Source organism: Molothrus aeneus, unplaced genomic scaffold (assembly GCF_037042795.1).
Source record: "Molothrus aeneus isolate 106 unplaced genomic scaffold, BPBGC_Maene_1.0 scaffold_36, whole genome shotgun sequence".
NCBI lineage: Eukaryota > Metazoa > Chordata > Aves > Passeriformes > Icteridae > Molothrus > Molothrus aeneus.
Window position 1 is genome coordinate 627,107 of NW_027099027.1, and position 27,054 is coordinate 654,160.

The window sequence follows — 27,054 nt, forward strand, 5'->3', positions numbered from 1 at the left end:
TTGTTTATTTATATGCATTGGTAATATTATAGTAATAGTTGTTGGTTTGGGTTGAATCATTGTTGGAGTATTGTAAAGAAGACTTGAGATTTTTATATTCCATTTTTATTTTAATTTATTTAATTTCAATTATTATTTCTTTGTTTATAATTTTATTGCAATTTGTTCAGGGGATAGGAAGGAAGTTCAAGGTCAGGAACATTTTTTCCTGGCTGGGAACTGGAATTCCAGACCCTGGGAGTGTGTGCAGGACCCCACAGACTGGGATCAAATATGGGCTGGGATCAAATATGGGCTGAGATCAGATATGGGCTGGGATCAAATACGGACTGGGATCAAATACGGGCTGGGATCAAATACGGGCTGGGATCAAATACGGACTGGGATCAAATATGGGCTGGGATCAAATATGGGCTGGGATCCTTTGGATTGGGGCTGCACAGGCTGGGACCATAAGGATCAGGACCACACAGACTGGGATCAACTAGACTGGGATCAAATATGGTCTGGGACTCTATGGAATGGGACCATGCAGATCAGGATGATCGAGACTGGGATAAACTGGGTTGAGATTATAGGGACTGGGATTGCACAGCCTGGGAAAAAGCTTTGGCTACCATTGGCTGCCTTTGGCTGCCATCCCTGTCTGAAGGTGGCCACATCAAGTTGGTTTGATCCTGTTTGGGGGTCCCATCCCCCTCTTCCCCCCGCTCTCCCGCCCCTTCCCCATCATTCCCCCAGTCCCCAGTCCCCTCCCCCGTGCTTGGTTTTGGGGGTTCCAGGCCCCTCCTGCTCCCTTTGGGGGTCCCGACCCCCCTTTGGTTGAATTTGGGGCCCCCCCGCCCCCCTTCTCCCCGTGCCCCCCGCTCCCCCCGCGGCCGGGGGGGCTCCCAGCGCCCCCAGTGCCACCAGTGCGGCCCCAGCTGCCCCCGCACGCCCCATCCCCATCGCCGGGGTCACCGCCCCCCGCCCCAAATTCCGCTCCTGGACACTGAGAGCCATCAGCGACAAACGCTCTGACTGGCTGGGAATGGCCCCTGGAGCAGCGGCACAGGGACCTCTGCAGCCTGAGCTGCCCTTGTTCCTCTCTGTCCGTGCCCAGAACGCAGCGCGCAGGGGAACGGCAGCAGGGCCCTGCGCCTCCCCGGGCTCTGGTTTTGCGTCGCTTCAGCTCCACGGAGACGCGGCTCAAGTGAAAAACCCAAACAGTTTATTAAGGGAAAGCGAAGGGGAGGGCTGAGCTGGGAGGCAGAAAAGGGGATGGGCAGGGCCTGAGGGCTGCAGGGAGGCAGCTGCCAAAAGGGAGAGAGATGGCAGGAGCTCCTGGAGCTTGCCACGGGCTCAGCTCTGAGCAGCCAGAGCTGTGCCTGGAGCTCCAGCTGGTCCATCCTGCTCTGCAGGTGCTCCCCTCTTCAATGGGCACTGGAAATCGCCAATGGACGCCGGTACATCTGATCCAGCAGACCAACAAAGTCCTGCAGATCTTCTTTCAAAGGTCATCTGAAGCAGTTTGCTCATGCACGATGGGCTCTCATCTTCCTTCAGGGCTTGAAGAGCTGGAAGAGAGAGGAACAGAGGCACGGTCAGAGGCCAGATTGAGGGAATCCAAGGAAAGCCTCCTGCCAGGGCCATCCCCGCCGGCTCTTGCCATGGCCAGGAGGGAGCGGGAGACAAGGGCTTGGGCCGGAAGGTGCTGGCCACGGATCGCCCACGTTTCCCTGACAGCTCTCTGGGCTCTGCCCCCGCCGCCCCTAGTCCACACGGGGAGCAGAGCCCTCCGCAGCCCGGGCACGGATTGTAGCTGCGGGGCCGGGATGTGCAGCTGCCCCTGGCGGTACTGGCTGCCACGCGGCTGCCCTGACTCACCCTCAGTGAGGACCTGGAGCTCCTCCTTCTGCCCCATCATGAGCACTCCGGCGAGCCCTGGCAAGACAGAGCCCGTGTCGGTCACGGGCGGCACAGCTGCCCGGCACGGGCGCTGCCAGCCCTGCGGCCGCACGCCCTCCTGCCCGGGCAGGGCTCCTGCCGGCCCCTGCCGCACGCTGCCGCCCGAGGGCTCGGCTGCGGGAGGGCGGCGGCAGCGCCGAGGGCGGGCGGGGCTGCAGCGGCCCGGGCGCGGCTCCCGCTGTAGCCGGGGCAGCAGCCGGGCCGGGGGCAGGGAGGGGCGCCGGGCTCGGGGCTCACCAATGAACCTGACGGCCGCCTCTCGCAGGGGCCTCTGTGGGCTCCGCAGGCGCGGCAGGGCCCAGCGCAGCTGCTCGGCCGCTCGGCTCTCGTCCTGCAGCAGCTGCGGGGAGCGGCGGCAGGGAAGGCTCGGCACGGGCTCTGCCCCTCGGCCGGGCGCTCCCTGCGCCCAGCAGCGGCCGAGCCGGCCCGCACGGCCCGGGGCAGGGAGCAGCGGGGGCGGCGCAGGCTGGCGGGCCCGGCTGCGGCGCCGGGCAGGGCCACAGCTGCCAGCGCCCCGCACCGAGCACCGGGGGCAGGGCTCGGGCTCCCGGGCTGGCCTTACCAGGCTCTCGGCGAACTTCATCCGCCGCTCCTTCGTCAGCAGCTCCTCCAGGTCCCTCCTCCTCAGGAAGCGTGCCGCACAAAGCAGGGCTTGGCCGGAGACCTGGAGAGCGGCAGAGAGCCGCAGGTGGCACCCGAGCCCAGGGCACGGGACCCGTGTCCCTGCACCACGGCCAGGGGAGGCTGGAGCCCGCCAGGCGCCGGGGCAGGAGGCGGCTGAGCCCCCTGCCAGGCATGCGGCAGCGTCACAGAAAACCTCACCTTGGCCACCTGCAGGTTCTCATCGTGCCAGCGCAAGAACAGAGGGAGAAGGCTCTGGTTCACGACTGTTGTGAGAAGCTCTTCCCCCTCTTCCACTACCAGCTCCATCACCTTGCAGAAGAGCTGAATGGAGAGCAGTTGCACGTGGCTGTTGTCCTGAAAGGAAAGGAAAAGTCCTAAGCACCAACTACTCCAGGCCCGTTGGGGCAAAGGCCCAGAACTGCACATGGCACAAAGTTTCCAGGTAGCATCCAGTGCCCTTGGCTGGGGCACAGAGCCTTACGTTCTCAAAGTGTGGCAGGAGGGGCTCAGCCAGCTTCAGGGCAGTGAAGGGTAGCAGGAGGTCTTTGTCCTGGAGCATATGTGTGAGCACACAGAGGCTCATCCAGACCACCTCTGCATCTGGATCATCCAGCTGCTGCACCAGGTGTTGATAGAGGCCGCGTATTCCTTCTCCCTGTGCGCAAGACCAGGCTGTGCTGTGAAGCCGTGAACGGCCGCAGCACCAACAGCTGCTTGGGGCACTGGGGCAGCTGAGGCGGGAGGCAGGAGAGCTGGGAGCAGCTGCCTCTGCTGCCAAAGGCCAGCCAAGCCCAGAGGTCTGCATTGCCCCGTCCCATGCTGCCAGCGGGGCTTCAGCCACTGCCCCCTTCTCACCAGCGAGGGCTCCTTGCTGAGCACCACGAGGCCTCTGAGCACCAGGCGCAGCCTGTCCCTGCACTGGCTTGGCAGGTGCCTGGATACCAGCAGCAGGGCACTGGGACCGTGTTTGCTCAAGTCCAGGCACTTGAGGAGCTGAAAGGCACAGGCCAGTGACGGGGGAGCCGGCCGGCAGGAGCCCGGAGCCACACAGGGCTGGGCCCAGGCAGCAGCAGCAGCAGCAGCAGCAGCAGCAGCAGCAGCAGCAGCAGCAGCAGCACAGGGCGCGGGCAGCGTCCCAGGCGGCTGCGGCTCCCAGAGGGCAGAGAGCTGGGAGGCAGCTCAGCCAGGCAGCGCTGCACACCCGGCTCACCTCCACAAGGAACACCAGGGCAGGCAGATGCCAGTGGTGCTGTTTCCCCATCAGCAGGCTGAGCAGGTGCGAGGCCATGAAGGGACACAAGGGGCTCAAGCCACGGCGCATCTCCCTGCCAGGGGAAAAAGGCACCAAGGCCCTGAGCCGGGCAGGCAAACCTCTCTCTGACTCACAGAGGTCTGATCTTTCCCCAGCACTCTGCAAGGGCACATGGGCCCCTTGGGAGGCAGCTGCTCCTGGGCATCCTCCTCTCCCAGCCTTTTTCAGTCTGCTCGGCCCTCCCTCGCTGACAAGGCCCTCTCGCTGACAACCCTGGGGACTGTGTGGGGCACTCTGGGCAGGGGGCACAAATGCTGGCAGTGGTGGCAGGAGTAAGGGATCTCACCTGGCCAGCAGACCCGCTGCATAGTGCTGGGTGTTGGCACAGAGCAGGGTGTCCCAGAGCAGCTTTTGCTCCGAAGCCAACAGATTCTTGCCAAAGCCCAGGCAGGAGAGCAGAGCCTTCATGGTCTGCACTGCAAACCTGCGTGCCAAGCAAAGGCCAGGTCACTCTGGGAGCGCTGGCCCTGGCCACAAGGACGTGGGAAGGACGGGGCGACTGGCACCTGTTGGGGTGGCAGGGAAGGCCGTGTTCCTCCTGGCACGCTCTCCAGAAGGTCCAGGTCTCAATGTCCCCTGGCATCTGCTCTGTGGTGGTGACAATTTGCCAGAACAGAGCCACGAACAGTTGGGGAGAATGAAGCAGAATGGCATAGTGCCACTCAGACATGGGGGCAATCCTCCACAGCACCAGAGTGGCCTGCAAGAGACAAAGCAGCCTGAGGCAGCGCTCAATGCCAGGGTGTCCATGAAGCACCCGGCTTGCTGCCCCTAGGCCGGCTTTGAGCCCAGGCAGGGAGCTGCAGGCTGGGGAGAGCAGGGAGAGCTGCTGGAGAGGCAACCGGGAGGGCGAGCAAAGGCCAGCTCCAGAAACTCACAGCCAGGGCAAAGACGGCCTTGTTGTCCCCGCAGGAGAAGCTGCCGTAGGGCGGCTGCTCCTCCATGGCAGAGAGCAGCGCTGGAAGCACCTCCTGGGCGGCCACTCCCGACGTGCCCATGGCTCTCCACATCAGCGTGGCGGCTCTGTGGGAGCGGAGCTGTGCGTCAGCACCGTGCCCCGTGTGGCTGCATGGGGCCGGGTGACAGAGCCCCGGTGCCCTGAGGGGCAGGGAGGGAGCATGGCAGAGGCTCAGGAAACAGAGGTGCCCTAGGCTCCCGCAGCTCTCCGCCTGTCTGGCAGAGCCCGCTGGGCAGGCTGGACAGGGCCAGGGGCCCTACAGGCCGGGGAGCACCGAGCTCTTGAGGCAGTTGTGCCCCGTACCTGTCACACATTGGGGCACAGCACAGGAGGCTCATCACCACTTGAGCAGGGTGTTCCTCTGTCAGGCTCAGAATCTCCATTTGCAGCCCAGCGTCCACGGTGACACAGGACGCCAGTCTCTGGAGAATGTCCCTGACTGTGGCTAGCACCTGGAGGAGGAGGCATGGGGAAGACTTGGAGCGCTGTCCAAGGGAGCAACTTGCCCAGCTTCCCCCAAGAAGTGCTTGCCTTCCCAGCCCACTGTGATGGCCTCAAAGGCTGAGGGGGTCCAGCGGACGTAGCTTGAGGGGCCACGTGATCCTGGGAGGCCTTCAGCCCTGGCCCCAGGCTGCTTACCTGCTGTGGAGAAGCAGCACCCTTCTGGAAAACCTCCAGAGTGGCTGCAGGAGTCATGGTCAGTGTGGGCATGGCCTGAGTCTCTGGCACGCCCTGAGCCTGGGTGTGGGTGCTGGCCGTGCCCTCAGTCAGGGCCATGTCAGCCTCTGCCCTGCTCTGGGCCGTGTCCTGCTCAGAGGCTGCTGCGAGCTCCGAGGACGCTGAGCTGGCAGCAGCCTCTGCCCGCAGCTCGCCGGGCCTGGGGTCGGGCTGGGCCGTGCCCTCGGTGCCGGTGCCGCCGGTCTTTGTGTGGCCAAGGCACAGGAGCCTCCGCAGTGCCTGCAGCAGAAGGAAGGGTGGGAAGAGAGGGACATTCCATGGTCTGCTCCAAGCGCGGGGCTCGGCCGGGCAGTGCCAGTAGGCCCAGCCCAGGTGGGGACGGCTGCAGGTACCTGCGCTGCTCTGCGGAACAGGCCAGGGGTGGGCTCTGGCTCCTGAGTCCGGTCCTTGGCTGCATCTGGCAAAGAGCGAGCGCAGCCAGAGCTGAGGGGCTGCGGGAGAGGCCAGAGAACAGTGCCCAGCCCTGCGCTGCCCAGGCAGGGAGAGCCCCGGGATGCCCCAGGGGATGGAGCACGGCCACTGCAGGGTGTCTGCCCGGCCCCTCTTCTGTCCTGTCCATGGGCATTTCCCCAGGGGATGGCATGGCATGGCATGGCATGGCATGGCATGGCATGGCACCAACTGGTAGCTGGCTCCAGCCCTGCAGCCCAGCTCTGCCACTCACCCTCCTGCGGTGGATGGAACGGCACCACCTCTTCTGTCTCCTGTGCCAGGGCAGCTCCGGGGCCTTCTTCCTCCTCCTCCTCCTCCACCCGGGCCAGCTTGGGCACTCTCGGGGGTCTCTGCTCCATGGCTGTGCCTGGAGCTACTTGCAGGAGAGATGCCTTGGGAAAGCTCCGGGGCACCAAGTCCCACACTCTGCCCTTGAGGGCAGCTGCAGAATAGAAGCCTCAGGAAGGCCACGGGTCAGCGAGTCCTATGCTCTGGCCTCGAGCTCAGCTGCAGGAACAGCGCCGCGGAGAAGCTCCGGGTCAGACGGGAGCGAGTGCGCTGTGCGGGGGCTCCTCACGGCACTGCTCTGTCCCCTTGTGCCCCGTTGCGTGTTGCCAGCAGCCGGGCAAGCTTCTATTTCCCACGTGTCACAAAGGGGCCTTGGACACCGGCTTCCGTTCCATGGCACGGTGACCGTGCTGCAGCGTGCCACCCAGGGCCCTTGCACACACTGCCTTCTGCCCCGGGGCCGCCCCCGGCCCAGCCAAAGTGGCCCAGCTTGGAAGGAATCCCTGGCCCCAGGTGTCTGAGACAGCCCGCACAGGATCTTTAGGAAGGGCTCAGAGCATCAGCAAACGCTGCCCAGCTCTGCGGGCTCAGTCCTATCCCCATATCTTTCCCCAAGAGCATTTGAATTTCTAAATGAGAATCATTTGAAGGGAGGGGATTGACATTTTCCATTTCAGAGAAGGCTTCTGCCTTCCTTAGCAGACCAAGACAATTGTTTATCATCTTGCAGATCTGCACTTGCTGGGCAGCCCCGTTTTACACCCAGGGCCTGGAGAACCATTGCCAGCAACTGGGAAAATCCTAGCTGCTCCATCCTCCCAGAGATGAGGTCTCCAAATTTGCCCCAAAAGTGGGTCCAGCTTTTAGAGGCCAAAAAGAGCAAGCCCCAGTGACTTGACTTGATGATAGTTTTAGCCCAGAAAGCCCTGCAGCTGATGGCACACTTGACAATCAGCAGGGGACACAGCTAGGCCAAAGCCCAGAGCTCTGCCGGGAGCCTTTCTCCTCAAATACCCTTCAAACAAACCTCTATGCAAGTCAGTTGGGAAAGTTTCTTCAAATGATCCATTTCTGGCACTACAGAACTGCACAGGGTTCTGTGAAAGATTCTAAAGCAGCTGCCCTGGAGTCCAAGAGCCAGCACTAAGAGTCCTTGTCATCGATTTGTAGCTAAATCCCACTTTGGGCCATTTGAAGGAGTTTGGAAGGTGCTAGAGAGCGGACCTCTGAGTTTTTTAGATGATGCCATTGCTTTTTCTTCTCTTCTCCATAGACAGGAAGGGTGAGTTTGGCTCACATCTGCACCGCATGGCTCACAGGGCCGCAAGACTTGTAGTTACAAGAGCTTTGAAGGATTTCTTGGTCAAGAAGACACGGCCAACAAGGATATTTATGTTTTGGAGCCAATCCTTCAGTATTTCATCTTACGGACTCATGCTCTTGGGGTCTCTGGCTGGTCAGAGTGAGCCCGAGATAAGTTCCAAAGTCTCTTTTCCCAGCCCGCTGCTCGAAGAAGGAGTCAGAGCTCTTCATTTCCCGCTCTCAAGGTTGTTTCTTGTATCTTATCTATAAAATTCTTTCTCCTGTACTGCCAAGGTCCTCTCAGCAAGACAGTCTAAGGCACTCTGCCTGCCCCAGGGCGGCGTTATCTTTTAATCCTAAAAACTACCTGTACGATATTTACAATTACTTTCCAATACCTATCACCTATGTTAGACAGTAAGCTTCTACTCTTAACCATTCTAAAAGTGCCAACATCACAGCAGAAGATGAAGGCCAAGAAGAAGGAGAAAGGCTGGACACGTCCAGATTCCTCCATCTTGCCCCCTGAAGCCCCATTCTAGAAACCCCAACAATCTATTTTTCACCCTGGGATAAATTCACTATCATTCTACTTAAACTGTCATGGCTCACAATTCTTCATGTAAGTGAAGCCCCTAAAACAGTTACTTTCAAGAGATGATGGGTTAAAGCATAGAATATAAAGCAGTTATGGGAAATATTCAATGTTAGGAAATCACATAGAGCAATAAATTGGGTAAGGTATGGAACACAATGACAGGGAAGAGATAAGGACAGACAGTGATAAGTTCAGTGCATTTCAGAGCCGAGAAGAACTGCTGGGTAAAGCACGTTTAGGGCCAACATGTCAAATTGACCCTGAGACCCTTGCCAAGGCCTGGAGACTAAGCCAACTACACCGGGAATTGACCAAATTTGGGGAGAGGTTCAAAAGTTTAAAGAGGAAGACTCCTCGAAGCTGATGAAGGCCGACCGGAACGACCCCTGAGAAGATCCTCAAAAGAGAAGTCCCCGCCCACGCTCCGCCTACACCACTCCCCATATGTATATGCATGAATATGATGTAATCCCAAACCTAAAACTGTATAAAAAGGTACGCTTTTGCTGTAAAGATTTAGAAATCCCATTTTAGGATTTCTCCGACGTCGTAATAAAATACCTCCTGCTTATTTGACTGAGTCTCTTAAGCAGTAATTTCTCGCCTTTTGGGGCAAAAATCGGCATCATTTCTGGCGACCCAGATGCGACGAAGCAGGGGATCCAGGATCTGAGGAGTCCCCTCGCTGGGTCCGGGGCTGGGACCCTCTGGGCGCCCCTGACGACTTTTTGTCAGAAGAGACTCCCCCTCGGACCAAGTGCTCTTTGGTGGACGAAGAGTTCCCTGCATCTCCTGCTTCTCCTGCTCCAAATTAAAGAGGTATTTTTTATCATTGTTCATTGGTTTTAGGATAAAGCGCTTTATGGGAACACGGGGTCAGACGTGACCACCGGAGGGTAAACCAGAGGACGCTCTGGTAAAGAATCCCTAATTGGTATTTTTGGGTACCTTTTGGTAATTGGTGTCTTTGCTAACCAGTAATTGATGCCTTTGGTGGGTACCTTTTGGTAATTGGTGTCTTTGCTAACCAGTAATTGATGCCTTTGGTGGGTACCTTTTGGTAATTAGAAGAAAAAAAAAAAAAAAAAAAAAAAAAGAGAGAAAAAAAAAAAAATAAGGAGAGTAAGAAAAAAGAGGCAAGACTCTGATGCACTTGTTCTTCTTGTATTGATCTTGTTGGTTTGTTTGAAACTGTGATTTAAGGGTTAAAAGAGTGGTCAGTTTTTGTTTTTATCTGAACTGAACTAAATCCCGGGAACGGTTCCAGGCTGACCGGGAGAACGTCCAACAAATCCCGGGACTCGGTCCAATTTTCTCCACTCCTTTGGAGGAACTTGGAAGGAGTGTATACGTTTTATACCTTTGTTTAACCCTGTTGTATGCTTTGATGTATTGACTGTAAGATTTTTGCAAAGGGACAAGTTTAGTGGTTTTTATGTTGTCTGAAACTTGTTGTGATATTATCGGCAAAACCGTACTATTGATTTACAGTTTTGCGAGTGTGTGACGGCCTGGAGCCGACCAATATCGGTATCCTACGGTCTGCCGGCGACATCTTGCAGTAAAGCAGTGTATTCTGATAGAACGGAAAGGTAGGACAGTTTGAATGAATTAGCACCGTGTATGAGAGAGTGTGTCTGAGACGCAGCCCGGCTGCGTGGGAGTCCGGCTCTGCAGTTCCTGTCCCTCGCGAGAGGCCAGGTCAGAAAAGGACGAAGCGCTTAGATATTGTATGAATGAGGTGCTAAGATAAACTGGTATATAGTGCTTGTGGGAAGGAGATTTACTTAGTGGGATAAGAAACACCGACCCAGAAAATAGCAATGGGGAGTCAACCGAGCAAAGATATAAATATGAAAACCCCCTTAGGATGTATTCTGAAGCATTGGAAGGACTTGGGGGGGATTCCAGGAAGAAATATAAGTAAAAAGACACTCCTTTTGCATACTGCACGCAGTGGTGGCCGTTGTATAAATTGGATGATGGTGAGAAATGGCCACCAGAGGGGACAATTAATTATAATACCATTTTACAACTAATGCTCTTCCTCCACCGGCTCAATAAATGAGATGAAGTGATGTATGCAGACATGTTCTTCACCCTGAAGAATAAACCTGAGTGGCAAAAGGAGTGTGGAATTAATGCAGCCCCTCAAGACCCTCTGGTACTAGCCCTGGAAAAGGATAAGAAAGGCTCAAAACCTAAAGAACGTTGCTGCGATGCATGTAGCATTGGGCAGCGATGTCTTAAGCTAACAAGGAGGGACAGTGGAAAAGAGAGTGAAATAAGCCTGTGGGAATACCATCCAGGGCCCCTCCCCAAACCAGGAGAGGAACGAGAGGATCCGACCCCATTAAAAGAACTGGAACGATGGTGGAAATCTAAGTTTGAGTGCAGCCCTGATAAGTTAGACAAGAGTTGGGGGGAGGCTAGCCCGTTAAGGTCGGAAGATAACAGGGGAGAAGGCAGCCCACAGAGATTGGATAGTCCACAGGGGTCGGGAAGCTACAGAGATGCTGGAAGCCCACCTAGATTAGAGATTGAGAGAGAAGAAGGCAGTCCGCCGGGAGCAGAGAGCCGAGGGGAGACGCGTAGCCCCCCCGAACTAAGCTTGTATGGGGACGGTAGCACACCCAGAAATGGAGGTGCTCGTAAAATGGAAACCAACACACCAAAGACTGGGGACGAAAGCAACTCACCGGGAGGTGATGTCCCCAAATTGAGATACGGTGAAGAGAACAATAATGAGACATGCGAGAGCGAGGCAGGGAGCAACTGCACTATTGCTATTGATAGCAATGGGCTTGCGTAACGCGATCCCCAAGGCTATCAATTGGTCAATGCTATATGACATCAGGCAGAGAAAAGATGAGACCCCATCAGAGTTCTTGGATAGACTTAGGGCAGCCATGAGACAATACACACCCCTGGACCCAGCGACGGAAGAAGGGAAAAAACACCTGTTAGGATTAATGATGGGACAAAGTAATCCAGACATCAGGAAGAAATTGCAAAAGCTTGAGCATCCAGCAAATAAAAACCTGGAGACACTGCTAAATGAGGCATGGAAGGTGTATAATAATAGGGAAATTGAAGAGAAGAAAAAGGAGGACAGGAAGATAGCTCGAGTGGTGGCTGTAGCCGTGGCAGCTCAGAATACAGGTTACTCGGGACCTGGAACCAGGGGAAGAGGTAGAGGCAATCCGGCAAGAAGGGGGGGGAGACTCCAACCCCACCCAACTAGAGTGGGGCCAAACCAGTGTGCGTACTGCCTGAAAATGGGACACTGGAAGCAGGAATGCCCCCAGTTAAGGGAGAGACTATTGGGCACTACTACGGCCACACAACAGGATAACGACTGAGGGGGACCGGTGGGCCGTTCCCTAGCAGACCCACTGGTTAAAATGGAGCTAGGGGAAGGTGAAAAGGAATTGGACTTTTTGATTGATACGGGAGCAACCTTTTCGGTTCTAAATCAGGAATTGGTACCTAAAAGTGATGAATTTGTGCAAGTTGTGGGAGCAACAGGCCAACCAGAAAAAGCTTACTTTTTGAAACCCATCAAATACAAAATTGGGAAACAAATGGGAATTCATCAGTTCCTGTATTTACCAAATTCGCCAAAGCCCTTATTGGGGAGAGACCTATTGGAGAATTTGAGAGCCATAATAAAGTTCAACAAAGACAAATTGGAATTCCAAGTAAATGAGGAACAGCTGATCACAGCTCTAAGCCTGACAATCAGCTGTGTGGAACCAAAGCCTGAGAATCATAACATCAGGCGAATCCTAAGTGAAGTATACCCACTAGTATGGGCTACTGATACACCTGGGAAATCAAAACAAGCAACACCTATCATTATTGAACTTATACCTGGAGCAAGGCCGGTGGTTAGGAAACAATACCCACTGAGGTTAGAGGATAGAAAGGGAATCGAGCCCATAATTAAAAGGTTCTTAGAATTAGGATTATTGATAGAATGTGAATCAGATTTTAACACCCCAATTCTGCCAGTAAAGAAACCTAATGGAACTTATAGATTAGTCCAAGACTTGAGAGCAGTAAATGAGATAACCAAGACATTACATCCGGTAGTTGCTAACCCATACACGCTTTTAACTAAACTGAAAGATAGTTTGACATGGTTCACCGTATTGGATTTGAAAGACGCATTCTTCTGCCTTCCTTTAGCTCCTGAGAGTCAAAAGATTTTTGCCTTTGAGTGGGAATTTGTGGATAGAGGAAGAAAGACCCAACTTACGTGGACAGTATTGCCCCAAGGATGGTGTAACTCCCCCACGATTTTCGAGAATCAGTTAGCTAAAGAGTTAGAGCAGTGGAAAAGGCCGCTGGGAGATGGCACTCTCCTACAGTACGTAGATGACCTCCTAATAGCAACAGTGACAGAGGAAGAGTGCATTGCATGGACTATTTCCCTGTTAAACTTTCTGGGTTTAAGTGGATATCGAGTCTCCCAACAGAAAGCGCAGCTGGTGCAAAAAGAAGTGGTGTACCTGGGATACGAAGTCTCCAGAGGACAGCGATCCCTGGGAGCAGCCAGAAAAGAGGCCATCTGCCAGATGCCTAAACCAGAGACGGTGAGAGAACTGCGTGCCTTTCTGGGGATGACAGGTTGGTGTCGGCTATGGATCTACCAGTACGGGATGCTCGCTAAACCGCTGTATGATTTGTTGAAGGAGACCAAGAGTGTCCTAGTTTGGACTCCCGAAGCAGAGGGGGCCTTCAAAAAGCTGAAACAGGAGCTAATGAGAGCACCAGCTTTAGGTCTCCCAGATGTATCAAAAGCATTCTGGCTGTTCTCCCACGAGCGACAGGGGATGGCCCTAGGAGTCCTGGCACAGCAGTTAGGACCACGTAAGAGAGCTGTGGCCTACTTCTCCAAACAGTTGGATGAAGTAAGCAAGGGATGGCCTGGCTGCCTGAGAGCAGTGGCCGCAGTAATCATTAATATAGAAGAGGCCAGGAAACTCACGCTGGGCCAAAAGGTAACGGTGCTGGTGTCTCACACCGTCTCAGCTGTGTTGGAGCAGAAAGGTAACCACTGGCTGTCACCTTCCAGATTTTTAAAATACCAGGCCATTTTGGCTGAGTCAGATGACGTGACTATTCAGGTCACTAACATTGTGAACCCAGCTTTATTCCTAGAAGGGAGAGCCCCAGCAGAGCCGATCGAGCACGACTGCCTGGAAACAATTGAGGCCGTCTACTCCAGCCGCCCGGACCTCAAAGAAGAACCATTCGAAGATGCGGACGACTGGTTCACGGATGGAAGCAGCTTCGTGAGGCAGGGAGTGAGAATGGCCGGCTATGCAATTACCACCGCAGAAGAGGTAATTGAGTCGAACCCTTTACCCGCAGGGACTTCAGCCCAGAAGGCAGAACTGATAGCTCTGATTCGAGCCCTGGAATTGGCGGAGAACATGCGGATCAATATATGGACAGACTCTAAGTATGCCTTTTCCGTCGTACATGCTCATGGGGCCATCTGGAAAGAAAGGGGACTGTTAACTGCTCAAGGAAAAACAGTCAAACACGCAAAAGAGGTCCTGCGACTGCTGGAAGCAGTCCAGCTCCCAGCACAGGTGGCCATAATGCATTGTAAGGGACATTTAAAGGGGGACACTATCCCGGAGATAGGGAATAGAAAAGCAGACGCAGAGGCTAAATTAGCTGCTGCAAGAACTGAAGAAATAAAAGTAGCAGCTCTAGTACCAGGTGAGTTAGACACAAATTTTCGGCCAGAATATCAGGAGTCAGATCACAGGTGGATTCAGAGAAATAAAGGTAAAATGTTAGAGAATGGTTGGGGTCAATTGGAAACGGGACAGTTAATAATACCAGGGAATACGATGTGGCAGTTTGTGAAAGCAGAACACGAGAAAGCCCATTGGAGTTTGGACCCGCTATACCAGTATTTGCAGGCTCGGATAGCAGGACCAAAATTGTTCACCACTGTAAAACATGTCACATCCCAGTGTGAGAGGTGCCTGAAGAACAACCCGAATACAGGAACTAAGATACATCCAGGGGCCATAAATCGAGGTAAATTCCCAGGTGAAGTGTGGCAGATTGATTTTTCTGAGCTCCCAAGAAAAGGAGGGTTTCGATATTTGCTGGTATTAACTGATACATTTTCTGGGTGGCCTGAAGCATTCCCTTGCAGAACAAATAAGGAAAGAGAAGTGACCAAAGTACTGTTGAATGAAATCATTCCACGGTTTGGGGTACCGAAGAGCATTTCTTCGGATAGGGGTACACATTTCTGTGCAAAAGTGGTAAGGGCAATAAGCAAAGCACTACAAATCAAATGGCAATTACACACGCCCTATCGCCCACAGGCCAGCGGCCAGGTGGAAAAGATGAACCATCTTATTAAGCAGCAGATTGCCAAAATATGCCAGGAGACTAATTTGCATTGGTATCAAGCTTTGCCTATTGCTCTGCTTAGACTGAGAGTCAAGCCAAGATCGAAAGAAAGGCTAAGCCCATTTGAAATTCTGTACGGCAGACCTTATGCTATGCAAACTGTAAATGGGGACACTGTAGATCAAATAGGTAATCAGTATATTTATGACTATGTGATTATGGTGGAGAAGCAATTTGACAAGAATGCTGCGGTGGTGATTGACCACCAACCTAAACAACCTAACTGTAAGTTGCATCCTTTTAATCCCGGTGATTGGGTGTATGTTAAGAATCTTTTAAGAAAACCCCTACAAGAAAAGTGGGAGGGACCTTTCCAAGTGCTGCTGACCACCTTCACCGCGGTTCGAATCAAAGAGCGACCTACGTGGATCCATTACTCACGGGTCAAGAAAGCACCGGGGAGTAAACAAGAGGAGTAGACACCGTGACCCGGATTCCACTCCAGACCCCTACTATCCTGATCATCAGACCCTTGGGGTTCCATATGAATGCCAGCCAAGTTCTCTTTGGATCCCAGCTAAATGGATAAGACCTGCCTTGGATGTGGAGCCTTCTGAATCAGCTGACCCCTCGGGATCACCTTTATCGGGCCCCAGGTAGTAAAGAGGTCAGATGAACTGAAACTGCTGTTAGACCCCACGTACTCTCTGAAAAAGGTGCAGATGAATATTCAGACTAACATTACCCATCTGCAAAAAGACTGTCAACCGTTCAAACAACAAAGCCTTAAAAGATGGGAAGCATGGCTAGCTACTAGGTCTTATCACAGGCGGGCGCAAAGGGATATAAGTGGATGGGTCGGCACTGGATTTGGAATACTGAATACCATAGATCAAGAGGTATTGGTTAACAAATTGAGTACTGTCACCACCAACTTAGGAAAACTTAAAGTGCCCCTGAGTTCATCCATGCTTACATTGGCAGAAACACAATCACTGGTAGTTAGGTTACTAACCCTGGTAGCAAATCACACTGCTGAAGATTTTGCTAGAATTGCCGGCTATACAGGAGACATTAGCAAGGAAATTGCGCTTGCTATCCAATGCACACAAACACAACAGTGGGTACAGTCAGTGGCAGCAGGGATAATAAGAGAAGGAACGTCAGGAACGCTGTCCCAGGAAATAAGAGAAACGATACTGAAGGATAGTCATACTACACAGTTTGAAAGGGACCATCAAGCCTGGTGGCAATTAGTAAACTTTACTTATGTACCACAGCATGAGCACATTGAAGCCTATGTTCTTACCATCAGTGCTGCAGAGGAAAGGGCGATTTTCCCTATCCTTACCTTAGGGACCATACATCAGAATGTCCTTGTTAGGCCAGTAGATCATAATGTTTGGGCGAGTTATGATGACGCCAAAAATAAGTGGCAGTCTGTTAGTACGGAAGCATGTATTCCTAGGGGGCAACTAGGATACATATGTGAAAATGCTATAGTAGAAACAGAAGATTTATGCTTAGATGCTGAAAATAGTGTATGCACTTTTGAAATGCTTCCACACAATAGAGTACGGTCGCAGGTTTATTATGTAGGGAATGGATGCGCCTGCGTCAGAACAACTTGCAGTAACGTAACTGTAGATAGTTGCCAAGAGGAAACTAACAATACTAACTTTTGTGTATGTAATTTTACCAAGATTATAGGTTGTGATTTTAACTATACCGCTCCTGTAACCACCCAGCAGCTAATTAATGCAGACTACGACCTGTATCATGAGTTGCCAAAATTACAGATAGGTATGGATGTCGAGGTTCTTAAGGCGATGCTCGTGCATCCAGAAGTAAGAAGACTGGTGCAAAAAGTGAACCAAACAGTTAAGCGCATGGTCCTACAGGTGGAGCACAACTCAGAAAGAATAAAAAACATCCTGACTGAAGTAGAACAAGTAGGCCAACATCACTGGTGGGACGTTTTCACAGGATTTTCCCCAACAGCAACACAGGTCTTTCATTACCTGGTACACCCGATACTAATTTTAACTATAGCAATGCTTATACTGACTTTTATGAACCTATGCTTGTGGTGGAGGCTGAAATCCTTGATGAGTAAGATCCAAATGATTTGGGCGATGGTGCGGGCGTATCAACGCCCCGAAGGATTAGAACTTGACGAAAGAATTCGTAAGTTATAAGAAAAGGAGGGAAATGAAGCCCCTAAAACAGTTACTTTCAAGAGATGATGGGTTAAAGCATAGAATATAAAGCAGTTATGGGAAATATTCAATGTTAGGAAATCACATAGAGCAATAAATTGGGTAAGGTATGGAACACAATGACAGGGAAGAGATAAGGACAGACAGTGATAAGTTCAGTGCATTTCAGAGCCGAGAAGAACTGCTGGGTAAAGCACGTTTAGGGCCAACATGTCAAATTGACCCTGAGACCCTTGCCAAGGCCTGGAGACTAAGCCAACTACACCGGGAATTGACCAAATTTGGGGAGAGGTTCAAAAGTTTAAAGAGGAAGACTCCTCGAAGCTGATGAAGGCCGACCGGAACAACCCCTGAGAAGATCCTCAAAAGAGAAGTCCCCGCCCACGCTCCGCCTACACCACTCCCCATATGTATATGCATGAATATGATGTAATCCCAAACCTAAAACTGTATAAAAAGGTACGCTTTTGCTGTAAAGATTTAGAAATCCCATTTTAGGATTTCTCCGACGTCGTAATAAAATACCTCCTGCTTATTTGACTGAGTCTCTTAAGCAGTAATTTCTCGCCTTTTGGGGCAAAAATCGGCATCATAAGGTTGATTTTTCCAAGGGCTAAATCAAAGGCACAGGGGTCTTGGGCTCTGTGCCAGGGTCTCTGAGCGCCCTGGGTCGGGGCTCGAGTCCTCCAGGGCAGCCAGAGGAATTTCCTGGGATCTGACAAGAAGCCCTGTTGTAGTCCCTGCGTGCAAGAGTTTACTTGATCCCTTTGATGCCAGAGAGCACCAAGGACTTGAACCTTGCTGGAGTCCAGCCCTGCCTGCCTGTCATGGAGAAGAGGGAAAAGATGAAGAACCTGGGCGGTGGTTGAGCCCAATTGGCATTTTTCCATTTCTGATTTCCTCCCAGCTCTTGCAGCAGGGCAACAACCCCATCACTGCAAAGCACTTCCTTTTGCAAGGCACACACTGACCTTGGTGGAAGCTCAGGGCTCTTGAAGGGGCTGCTGCAGTTGGCAACGGGAGCTGTTGTTGAATTTTTCACGTTGCTTAACCCCCCCTGCCAAATGCCATCAAGCGGTTGAGGAAGGATAAAAAAGATTACCCTGGAGGAAGGGAGGCCAAGAGCTTGGAAAAGGAGGAAAGAAATGCTCCGATGATGACAATGACAAAAAACCCAATTTATTTTTGACAGCAAATGAACACCGGCCGCCCTCCAGCCCTCCCAGCCTGGCAGGCCGAGCGGTGCCGTTCCCATGGCATGAGGTGCTGGCAGCCTGCGGAGAGAAACCAGAGAGCCACGGTCAGTGGCAGCAGGCTCCTGTCCCCCTGTCCCGCCATGGCCTGTGCCTGGGCCAGGCTGCTGGCTCTGCTCAGAGCCCAAACCTCCTGACCCATTCTCTGTTTTTAGAGAAGGGCAGCGGGGCAGGCCACGTTCCACCTCCTCTGCTTAATCCCGGCACAGCAACCTCCTCAGCAGCTGCAAGAGCGGGATGCCCGTGTGCCCGCTGCCGCCTGCCCGGAGCCCTTCTGCCAGCCGAGCTGTGGAGCCGGGTGCCCACCTCTGGAGAGCTGCTGCCAGGAGAGGAGCCGATCCCAAACCAGGTCCTTGTCCTTCCGGAAGGGGCTGTCCCTGCAGACCGTGGCCCCTGGGGCAGCGCTGGCACTGGACGCGCTCCACGGACGCTGCAGGCGCTTCCCCGTCCGGTCCAGGCACCAGGTGTAATCCTCCTGGGAAAAACAAAGAACAACTGCATGAAAGTCAATTCAAAACAAGACCTGGAAACAAGAAAAAGCACAAAGCCTGTCACCGTTTCATGGGCCTGAGGAGGGTCTGACCACTCCATGTGAGAATTAAACCTGTCCAGGGGTGGGGAAAATCCCCACCTTTCCCGCCCATAAATGCACCCCTTCCTCAAGGGCCTGCAGAGCAGACTAGCTGGGGCACGGCTTCGGAACTCGTCCCCCTCTGCCGCCCCTATCCACATGGATGGATGCTTTTGTCAGGCTGGCTGCCCCCGCCTCAGCCCGTGCCAGGCTGGCTGGCAGAAGCTGTCAGCAAGGCCAGGAGCCAGCTCCCCTTCCACAACATCCGTCCCCTGTCCTGCCAAAAAGCAGCTCGGCGGCCGGCGGAAAAATTAATATTCCCCAGTGCCGCCGAGCGGGGAACCTCCGGCACGTGGCCAGGCCGAGCCCTGCCGTGCCTGGAAGCACCAGCATCCCCCGCCCCTGCGCCGGCTGGGGACTCATCTTGATTCCATCGGGGCGCAGAGCGTGTCCTCCAGGCAGGGGCCGCAGCCAAAGCCAATCGGCTCTGCCCCGCCAGCGGCCAGCTCCAGGATGGTGTGCCCAGCTCCACGTCGTGCTCCAGAAGAACATGCCAGCTGTGCCCCGGCTTGCAGGGACATCACGATGCCATTGAGCTGCAGGGGGATGTTTCCCCTGTCCCAGTCCGTGGCACCTTCACCGCACTGCCACCACTTCTCCAATGGGAAGGGCAGCACGGAGCCGCTCCCTCCACAGCTCGCGGGGACCAGCGGAAGCAGCATCTCCTCGGCTGCGCTCTCTCCTCCGCGCCGCGGCCGCAGGGAAACGCTCCGGGGTTTTCTTCCAGCGCCACGAGACGCGTGCCGCTGCTGCTTGCTGGGCTCCTGGATCCTCCTGTGCACAGGGAGGCATCTCTGCTGTCTCCTGGGCCAGGCAGGGCTCCTGCAGCCAAGAATGCTCAAAAAGGTCTGCCAGTGCTGGCCTGTCTGTGGGCTCCATGCATAAACACCACCTGATGAGGTGCTGGCACTCTGCGGAGAGAAACCAGAAACCGCCGCTCAGCGGGACAAGGCTCCTGTCCATGCTCAACCACATTCCACAGTGCCCAGGCCACACCAGGAGTGCTCAGAGCTGCAGCCAAAAGTTTCCTATCGATCCTCTCTTGCGGAGGACACCAGCACAGAGGCACAGGTGCCACTTCCTTCAGCTAAGCCCAGGAGATCCACCTCCTCACCAGCTGCAAGAGCAGGACGCTTATGTGCCAGCCGCCCCTCCCAACCCCGTTTGTTCTTCCCCTCGTGCCTTGAAGGCGCATCCCCACCTTGAGACACCCGGGGTGGGAAGAAGAGCTGGCCCCGGACGATGTCCTCGTTGGTGTGGAAAGGAAGGTGCCCACAGAGCAGCTCATAGAGCAGGATGCCCAGGGACCAGATGGTGGCTGGCTGGCCATGGTAGCAGCCAAAGAGGATCCACTCCGGTGGGCTGTACTCCTGCGTTCCTATGGGACATGGGCGCAGCTCATCAGGCCCATGCTGCTCCCTTCCTCCCAGCCAGCTCCCATTCCACAACAGCCAGCCCCTGCCCTGCCACAAAGCAACTTGGCTGCAGCTGGTTGAAGGTGGATTCCCCCTCCTTCCTTCCCTCCTTCCTTCCCTCCCTCTTCCCCCTCTGCTAGCCAAGGGGGGAACTCCGCTGCCCGGCTGGGCCCCGGCTTTGGGCTCACCTGACATCCGGGTGTAGAATGTGTCCTGGAGGATCGTGCCGCAGCAGAAGTCGATGAGCTTCGCCTCGCCCGTGGCCAGGTTGACGAGGACGTTCTCGGCCTTGATGTGGCGGTGCAGGACGCCGCGGCTGCTGCAGTGCCCCATGGCCTCCAGCACCTGGCGGAACAGCCCCCGCGCCACGGGCTCCGTCAGGAACCGCCGCTCGTGCAGGAAGTACCTGAGGTGCTGACAGCGCTGCGGACGCTCCATGAGCAGCGCGAAGCCCTCAGGCACCTCGAACCAGTCCAGGAGCCTCACGACGCTGGAGAAGCCAGGCCGCGACACCTTCCACAGCAGCGCCAGCTCCAGGGGCACAAGGGCGCCCTTGTGCTGCGGGGGGACCGCGATGCCATCAGCGGGGCCGATGCTGCGCCGCGCCTCGGGCAGCCCCTGCCCGGCCCCGCCGCGGCTCGCCATGGCCCGGCCCGGGGCGCTTCGCGGCCCCCGCTCACTCCACGCTCGCTGCCCTTGCAGCGTTCCAGCTGCCGCCCTGCCGGGCCTCGCCTCAGCCCCGCCCGGCACGCCCCGCCAGCTCCTCCCGCTGGCCCCGCTCACTCCCCGGCCGCGCCCACTCCGAGATGCGCTCCCGGGACACTCGCTTGATGGCCGCCTGCGGGCCAAGGCTGAGCTCATCGCCCGCCGCCCTCCGAGCCGGCCCCGTCTCTTCCCGGGGCGCCGTCGGCAAGGCAGGGACCGGAGTAAACGCTGCCGCAGCCGCCGCTGCCCCTGCGGGCGGCACGGCGCTGCCGCTCTTCTTCCCGGGGCACCCGCCCGCCCGGCGCGCTGCTGCTTGCCGAGCTGCCCCGGGCTGCGGCGGCTCGGGGCCGGCGGCCGAGCTGGCGAGCGGCGGAGCTCGGAGCGGGGCAGCTGCCGGCCACGCTGTCGGCCACAGGGCGGGAGCTGGGCGGCAGCGGGGCGGCTGCAGGCGGAACCGTGGCAGGGGCTTCGTTCGGGCCCGGGGCCTCGGCCGGGGCTGGGCCAGAGCCAGCGCCAGCGCCAGGCGCAGCCAAAAGCCCACGCTGCTCCGCCAGCACCAGAGCGAGCGGCTCTTCCAGCGGCACCACAGCCAGGACGGAGAGAGCCCGGCCGAGACGGAACCACGGCGGGCCGGGCAGGGGTGGGCACGGGGCGGCCCCGCGCGAGGGGCGCCTTGCGGGACGCGGCATCAGCCGGGCTGGGAGAGGCGGAACATGGACGGCACGGCCCAGCACGGGATGGGAGTAGAGTGAGTGTGAGAGGGAGAAGAGGATGGGGAGCGAGTGGGAAGTCGAGTGGAAAACCAATCAAGAGAAGCACTGCTGCTGCTGCTGCTGCTGCTGCTGCAGAGCTGCCGGAGCTCGCGGCCGTTCCTCCGTTGTCCCCGCGAACCCAACGGAGGAGCCGCCGCGCGCCCCAAGGAACGAAAGAGAGAAACAAACAAATCACACCCCAAAGTCATTCCTATTAGAGAAGTAACCAAAGAAAACAATGTAGCAATAACGAAGACTGTTGGCTTCTGGCTTCTTTCTTCTTTGCATGAGACCAAGCATTTCATGGGGAACAGTTGCCTCTTCTGACAATTTTGCCAGAGTGGACAGGAGCAGAGCATTTACTTTTCAAGTAGAAAAGGGAAATCGTGTCAGTAATGTCATCTCTTTTCATCCTCTGTTGACACAGTTGCAGGCTGCCAAAAGACATGGTCTGCAGTGTGGAACTTGGGGCCAAGTTTCTTTTTCTGCCAGAGGATGAAGAGGCGAAGTATCCCAGAATCATGGAGTCGTGGCATGGTTTGGCTTGGAAGGGATCTGGAAAATCCCATGGCTGCAACCCCCCTGCTGTGGCTGGGGACCCCTTGCACTGGACCGGCTTGTCTAGAGCTCCATGCAGCCTGGCCTTGAACACTGTCAGGGACGGGACATGCCCACCTTCTCTGGGCAACCTGTTCCAGGAGAGTCTTTTTTCTGCTTTCTTGTGTGTTGCCCTCAGGTACTGGAAGGCCACAGCTGGATCAAGGCTGGGTCTCTTTCCCAGGCTGAAGAAGCCGAGCTGTGTCAGCCTTTCCTTGCAGGAGAGGAGCTGCAGCCCCGGCACCATCTGGGTGTCCCTGCTGGGCCCCTGCTGCAGCGTGTCCACATCCTTGCCGTCCGTGCCGGGGAGCCCGGCAGAGGCGGAGGCAGCGCTGCAGGTGCAGGGTCAGCGGCGGGGAGGAGACCCGGCCCTGGCAGCGGCTCCGGGAGCAGCGATTGGCGCTGGGCCGCCCGCACTGCAGAGAGCCGGGGCCCTTGTGCCTGCCCTTGTGCCCAGGGTGCCTTTCCCCGCCGCCCGCCCGCCCGCCTGCTCGGGGGAAATGCCCCCTGTGCCGCCCCTCAGGGCCGCCCCTCGCCGCTGCCCCGGCGCTCCCGGCGCCGCCTGGAGGGGCCCAGGCCTCGGCCTCACCCTGCTCAGCCCGAGGCCTGGAAAAGCAGATTCAAACACCCACCCAGAAAGTGCCCCAGGATGCCAAGGTCAATCTTTTGTCACCAGCACAGCTTTGCTATCAGAGTCTGGACGGGAGTAGAAAATCACCAGGGGAAAAGAGCATGAACAAGTTCTGCCTTGGCACTACCTCAAGCTGTGGGGTACCAGTTGTTGGTTTCACTGGCTCTGGATTGAAGGCACTTGAGACAGTAATTCATGTTCAGACTCAAGTGTTTATTATTTCTTATCAGTAAAACAGCCTCATTACTGGGAGTTCAGCAGCTTTTCATTAGAAGGCACAAAATGGCCAACAATCTCTTGTTCCAAGGTCTTTTAAGACTAAACTATCCAATTAGGAACTGACACCTAGATTATTTTCCCTTTTAACCCAATAACTGATCCCATAGAGCCTGCAATGTGGAATTTCTGCCCAATTACAAAAAGCCACCCAAACCCATGAAGAAGAAGGAAGAAGCATGAAGAAGAAACCCAGGACGAAACACTGTGCCCTCCATTTTGCTTCCATCCACAACATACTAAAAATCCCAAAACCTCAGTTTCTCGGAGTCAGAGTGGACCAAAGCCCAAAAACTGGAGGTGATAAGAATGGATTAAAACCACAACCAAGGAATCTGCATCGCCCTGAAATACCTTTCCCCTTACATCAGCCTGGTGCATATTCATAGAGCCTCATGCATATCCATAAACTACTTTACATATTCCAGGAATGATTTTACATGGCCCCTCCCTGGGTCTGCCTTTTCAGAGCATGTGTGTTTCTTGGCTGTGGTTTTGGCTCCTTCTCTTTATCACCTCCAGTTTTTGGGCCTTGGTGCACTCTGCCTTCAGACGGGGAGTGCTGATAGTTGGCAGATCTGTACAGGTGTCCTCATCCCGTGTGCATTGGATGTTATCCCATCCAAGCAGGCAGTCTAACAGAAGCAGCCTTTTCACAAGCTTAATTAACGACAGAAATAAAAACTATAGAACAAAGTTACTTTCAGAAACAGTCCCAGCCCATATTTGATCCCAGTCCAGTTGATCTCAGTCTGTGTGGTCCTGATCCATATGGTCCCAGCCTGTGCAGCCCCAATCCAAAGGATCCAAGCCCATATTTGATCCCAGTCCAGGTGATCCCAGCCCATATTTGATCCCAGCCCATATTTGATCCCAGTCTGTGGGGTCCTGCACACACTCCCTGGGTCTGGAATTCCAGTTCCCAGCCAGGAAAAAATGTTCCTGCCCTTGAACTTCCTTCCTATCCCCTCAACAAATTGCAATAAAATTATAAACAAAGAAATAATAATTGAAATTAAATAAATTATAATAAAAAAAATATCAACTCTTCTTTGCAATACTCCAACTATGATTTAACTCAAACCAAAAATAACTATTACTATAATATTACCAATGCATATAAATAAACAAATTATATATCAAGAAATACCTTTTGAAAATTTTAACTCGATGACTAATGTACTTTAGATAAAATTATCTAAAGAAACTACCATGCAATCTAACACCTCTTAGTTAAACAATTCATATTACAAATATACTAAACACAAAACCAAAGACCACTATAATTTCTCAGACATTTCAACCAAACAATTAAACTTTAATGACATCCTTAAGTACTCTTGAAAAATTAAAATTATTTTTAAAAAATTAATTGTGTGTGGGTGGTTTTATTTCAATATTGGTTTTTGGATTGTTTGGGTTAGATGAATTAAAAAATGGGATTTTTATAGGAATTGAATCAGCTGAGAAGGTGGCACTCTGCAAACAGAATTGACTGAAAATAAATGGGACAGAAATCAGTAACTCTGAAAGTTTTATTTGCTATCAAATACAACCCACACACCCAGCCCCACACAATCCCCATCCCATTGCTCCAAATTGGGATCCCACTTCTCCCAATCTCCTTCCAACCCCATCTCACCCTGGTGGCTGTGGAATGGATTGAGTTTGGCATGGGATTGAGTTTTTTTGAGGAGGGAACAAGGAATTTAAGGTAGGATTGAGCCTTTTTGGGTTAACATTCAGTTATTTTCAGTGGAATTTGAGTGGTTTTGAGGTGACAGATCGATCCCTCTTGGCTTTTGGAGTAGAGAGAGAGGGAGAAGAGAAAAAAATTAAGGCCAAACAAACGGACAAGCAGCCAGGAGTGTTCCCAACATGGATCACAGGGAATGTGAGTGACCAGGGCTGTGCCCAAAGTGCCTCCTCCAGTGGGGGATGGAGCTGCAGCAGCGCACGAAGCTCTTCCCGCACTCGGGGCACTCGCAGGGCTTCCCTTACCGGTGCCTCCGTTGGTGTCGGGTCAAGTGAGAGCTCCTGGAGAAGCTCTTCCCACACTGGGGACACTCGTAGGGCCTCTCCCCAGTGTGGATGCGCCGGTGGGTGACGAGGTGGGAGTTACGCTGGAATCCCTTCCCACAGTCGGGGCATTGGAAGGGCCTCTCCTCTGTGTGAATCCGATAGTGCCGGAGGAGATCAGAGCTGGTCTGAAACCTCTTCCTGCATTTATCACACTCGTAGGGCCTCTCCCCTGTGTGGATGCGCCGGTGGATGACGAGGGTGGAGTTGCACTTGAATCCCTTCCCGCAGTCGGGGCATTGGAAGGGCCTCTCCTCTGTGTGAATCCGATAATGCTGGAGGAGATTGGAGCTGGTCTGAAACCTCTTCCTGCATTTATCACACTCGTAGGGCCTCTCCCCTGTGTGGATGCGCCGATGGGTGACGAGGGTGGAGTTGCACTTGAATCCCTTCCTGCAGTCGGGGCATTGGAAGGGCCTCTCCTCTGTGTGAATCCGATAGTGCCGGAAGAGACTGGAGCTGGTCTGAAACCTCTTCCCACACTTGGAGCACTCATAGGGTCTCTCCCCAGTGTGGGACCTCTGGTGGCTGATCAGGTGGGAGCTCCTCCTGAAGCTCTTCCCACACTCCCCACACTCGTAGGGCTTTTCCCCAGTGTGGATCCTCCGGTGCACAGTCAGGTTGTACTTCAACCTGAAGCTCTTCCCACACTCCACGCATGTGTGGGGCTTCTCCCCATCATGGAGCTGCTCATGGAGCACCAGCTCTGAGCTCTGGCTCCATCTCCGGCCGCCTTCCCGGCCCAGGCTGGCTCTTTCCCCCTCACATCCCCGCCATCTGCGTTTGCAGCCCCTCCTCGTGCGGCATCTCCGGGCCTTTTCCTCCCCGTTGGCTTCCTGCGCCGTGGAGCCGCTCAAAACGGCCTCTGCCACCAGGTTCTGCCGCGGGCATTTGTCCTCCCTGCTCTCCATGCTCAGCTCCTGCTCTGGGCGAGGAAGGACAAGGACAGCATGGGATTTGCCTCCGTGCCACAGGCAAGGGCAACGAGATCCCCCCAGGCGGTCTCTGGGAACGCACTGCCCCCTCTTGGCTCTCCCCATTTCGGGATGCCGGGGCTGTTTGGGCTCCCGGGCTCCCTTCTCCCCTCATTCTCTGCTCTGGGCTGCAGCGGCTCCAAGGAGTCCCCCCTGCCCCTCTCCAGGCTCTTGAGGCTCCCGCCAATGGCGGCGCTCCCCCCTCTCTGGCCTCCCCACTTTGGCCTCCTGGGGCACACAGGGCTCTGCTCCTCCAGGCTGCCTCTGCCGGCAGCCGCCACCGCCACCCCCCGATGTCCCCCCGAGGGGCCTTTTCCGCTCAGCCTTGGACTTCTTCATTCTCCAAACATCCCCCAAAAACCCAACCCAGGGACCCCCCGGGATATCCGGGCCGGGCTCCCCCTCCCCGCTCACCTGCGCCATGGGGGGGGGGGGCGATGATCCCACAGGTGGGGGCTGCGAATTCAGGCAGGGCTCGAGACCGCGTGGTTCCCTCAGCTCAGCCTTGATCCACCATTGCACCTCCTCTTCCTCTTCCTCCCGCTCCTCCTCTGTCCTATCTCCACCTCCCTCTCCTCCTCCCCCCTAACCCCGCCTCCTTCACTGCTCTTTCTCCTCCCGCTCCTCCTCTTCCATCCCCCCTCCTCCTCCTCCTCTGTCTTATCCCCACCTCCTGCTCCTCTTCCATCCCGCCCCTTCCATTCCTCCCCCTCCTTCTCCCCCCTTACCCGCCTCCTCCTCCGCCTCCATCCCTGCCCTTCCCTCCCTCCTCCTCCTCCCCCAGCAGCAGCCACACCCTCGGTGCCCCGTTCCCGCAGCCCTCGCAGCCCGCGGCAGCAGCGGCGATGGAGCCGGGACAGGTCGGCATGGGCAGCGCGGGGCTCTCGGCTGCTCCCAGCCGCTGCGGGCGGGGGGAACCCGGCCCGGGCCAAAGGA

The 27,054-nt window shown here is 55.0% G+C and overlaps 2 protein-coding genes and 1 pseudogene across 2 annotated transcripts in view; 1 reads left to right on the forward strand and 2 right to left on the reverse strand.

The window, feature by feature from the left end:
- The window catches only part of LOC136570728 (uncharacterized), a 2,607,743-nt pseudogene that overhangs the window by 605,340 nt on the left and 1,975,349 nt on the right, over positions 1-27,054 (reverse strand).
- LOC136570729 (uncharacterized) overlaps positions 1-27,054 on the forward strand; it is a 2,347,277-nt gene that overhangs the window by 493,095 nt on the left and 1,827,128 nt on the right.
- On the reverse strand, positions 19,266-20,749 carry LOC136570719 (serine/threonine-protein kinase pim-1-like). The gene is made up of 3 exons (XM_066571166.1): positions 20,293-20,749; positions 19,891-20,067; positions 19,266-19,600 (listed from the first exon to the last, which is right to left on the reverse strand). The coding sequence occupies exons 1-3, from the start codon at positions 20,747-20,749 to the stop codon at positions 19,266-19,268; spliced, it is 969 nt and encodes a 322-aa protein (XP_066427263.1).

Bases quoted from the DNA above. Each gene is read 5' to 3' on its own strand.
- LOC136570719 (XM_066571166.1), bottom strand. From the start codon at position 20,749: ATGGCGAGCCGCGGCGGGGCCGGGCAGGGGCTGCCCGAGGCGCGGCGC. The intron at 20,068-20,292 runs GTGAGCCCAAAG...CATGTCCCATAG, and splicing joins ATTCTACACCCGGATGTCAG to GAACGCAGGAGTACAGCCCA. The intron at 19,601-19,890 runs GTGGGGATGCGC...TTCTCTCCGCAG, and splicing joins CCCACCCCGGGTGTCTCAAG to AGTGCCAGCACCTCATCAGG.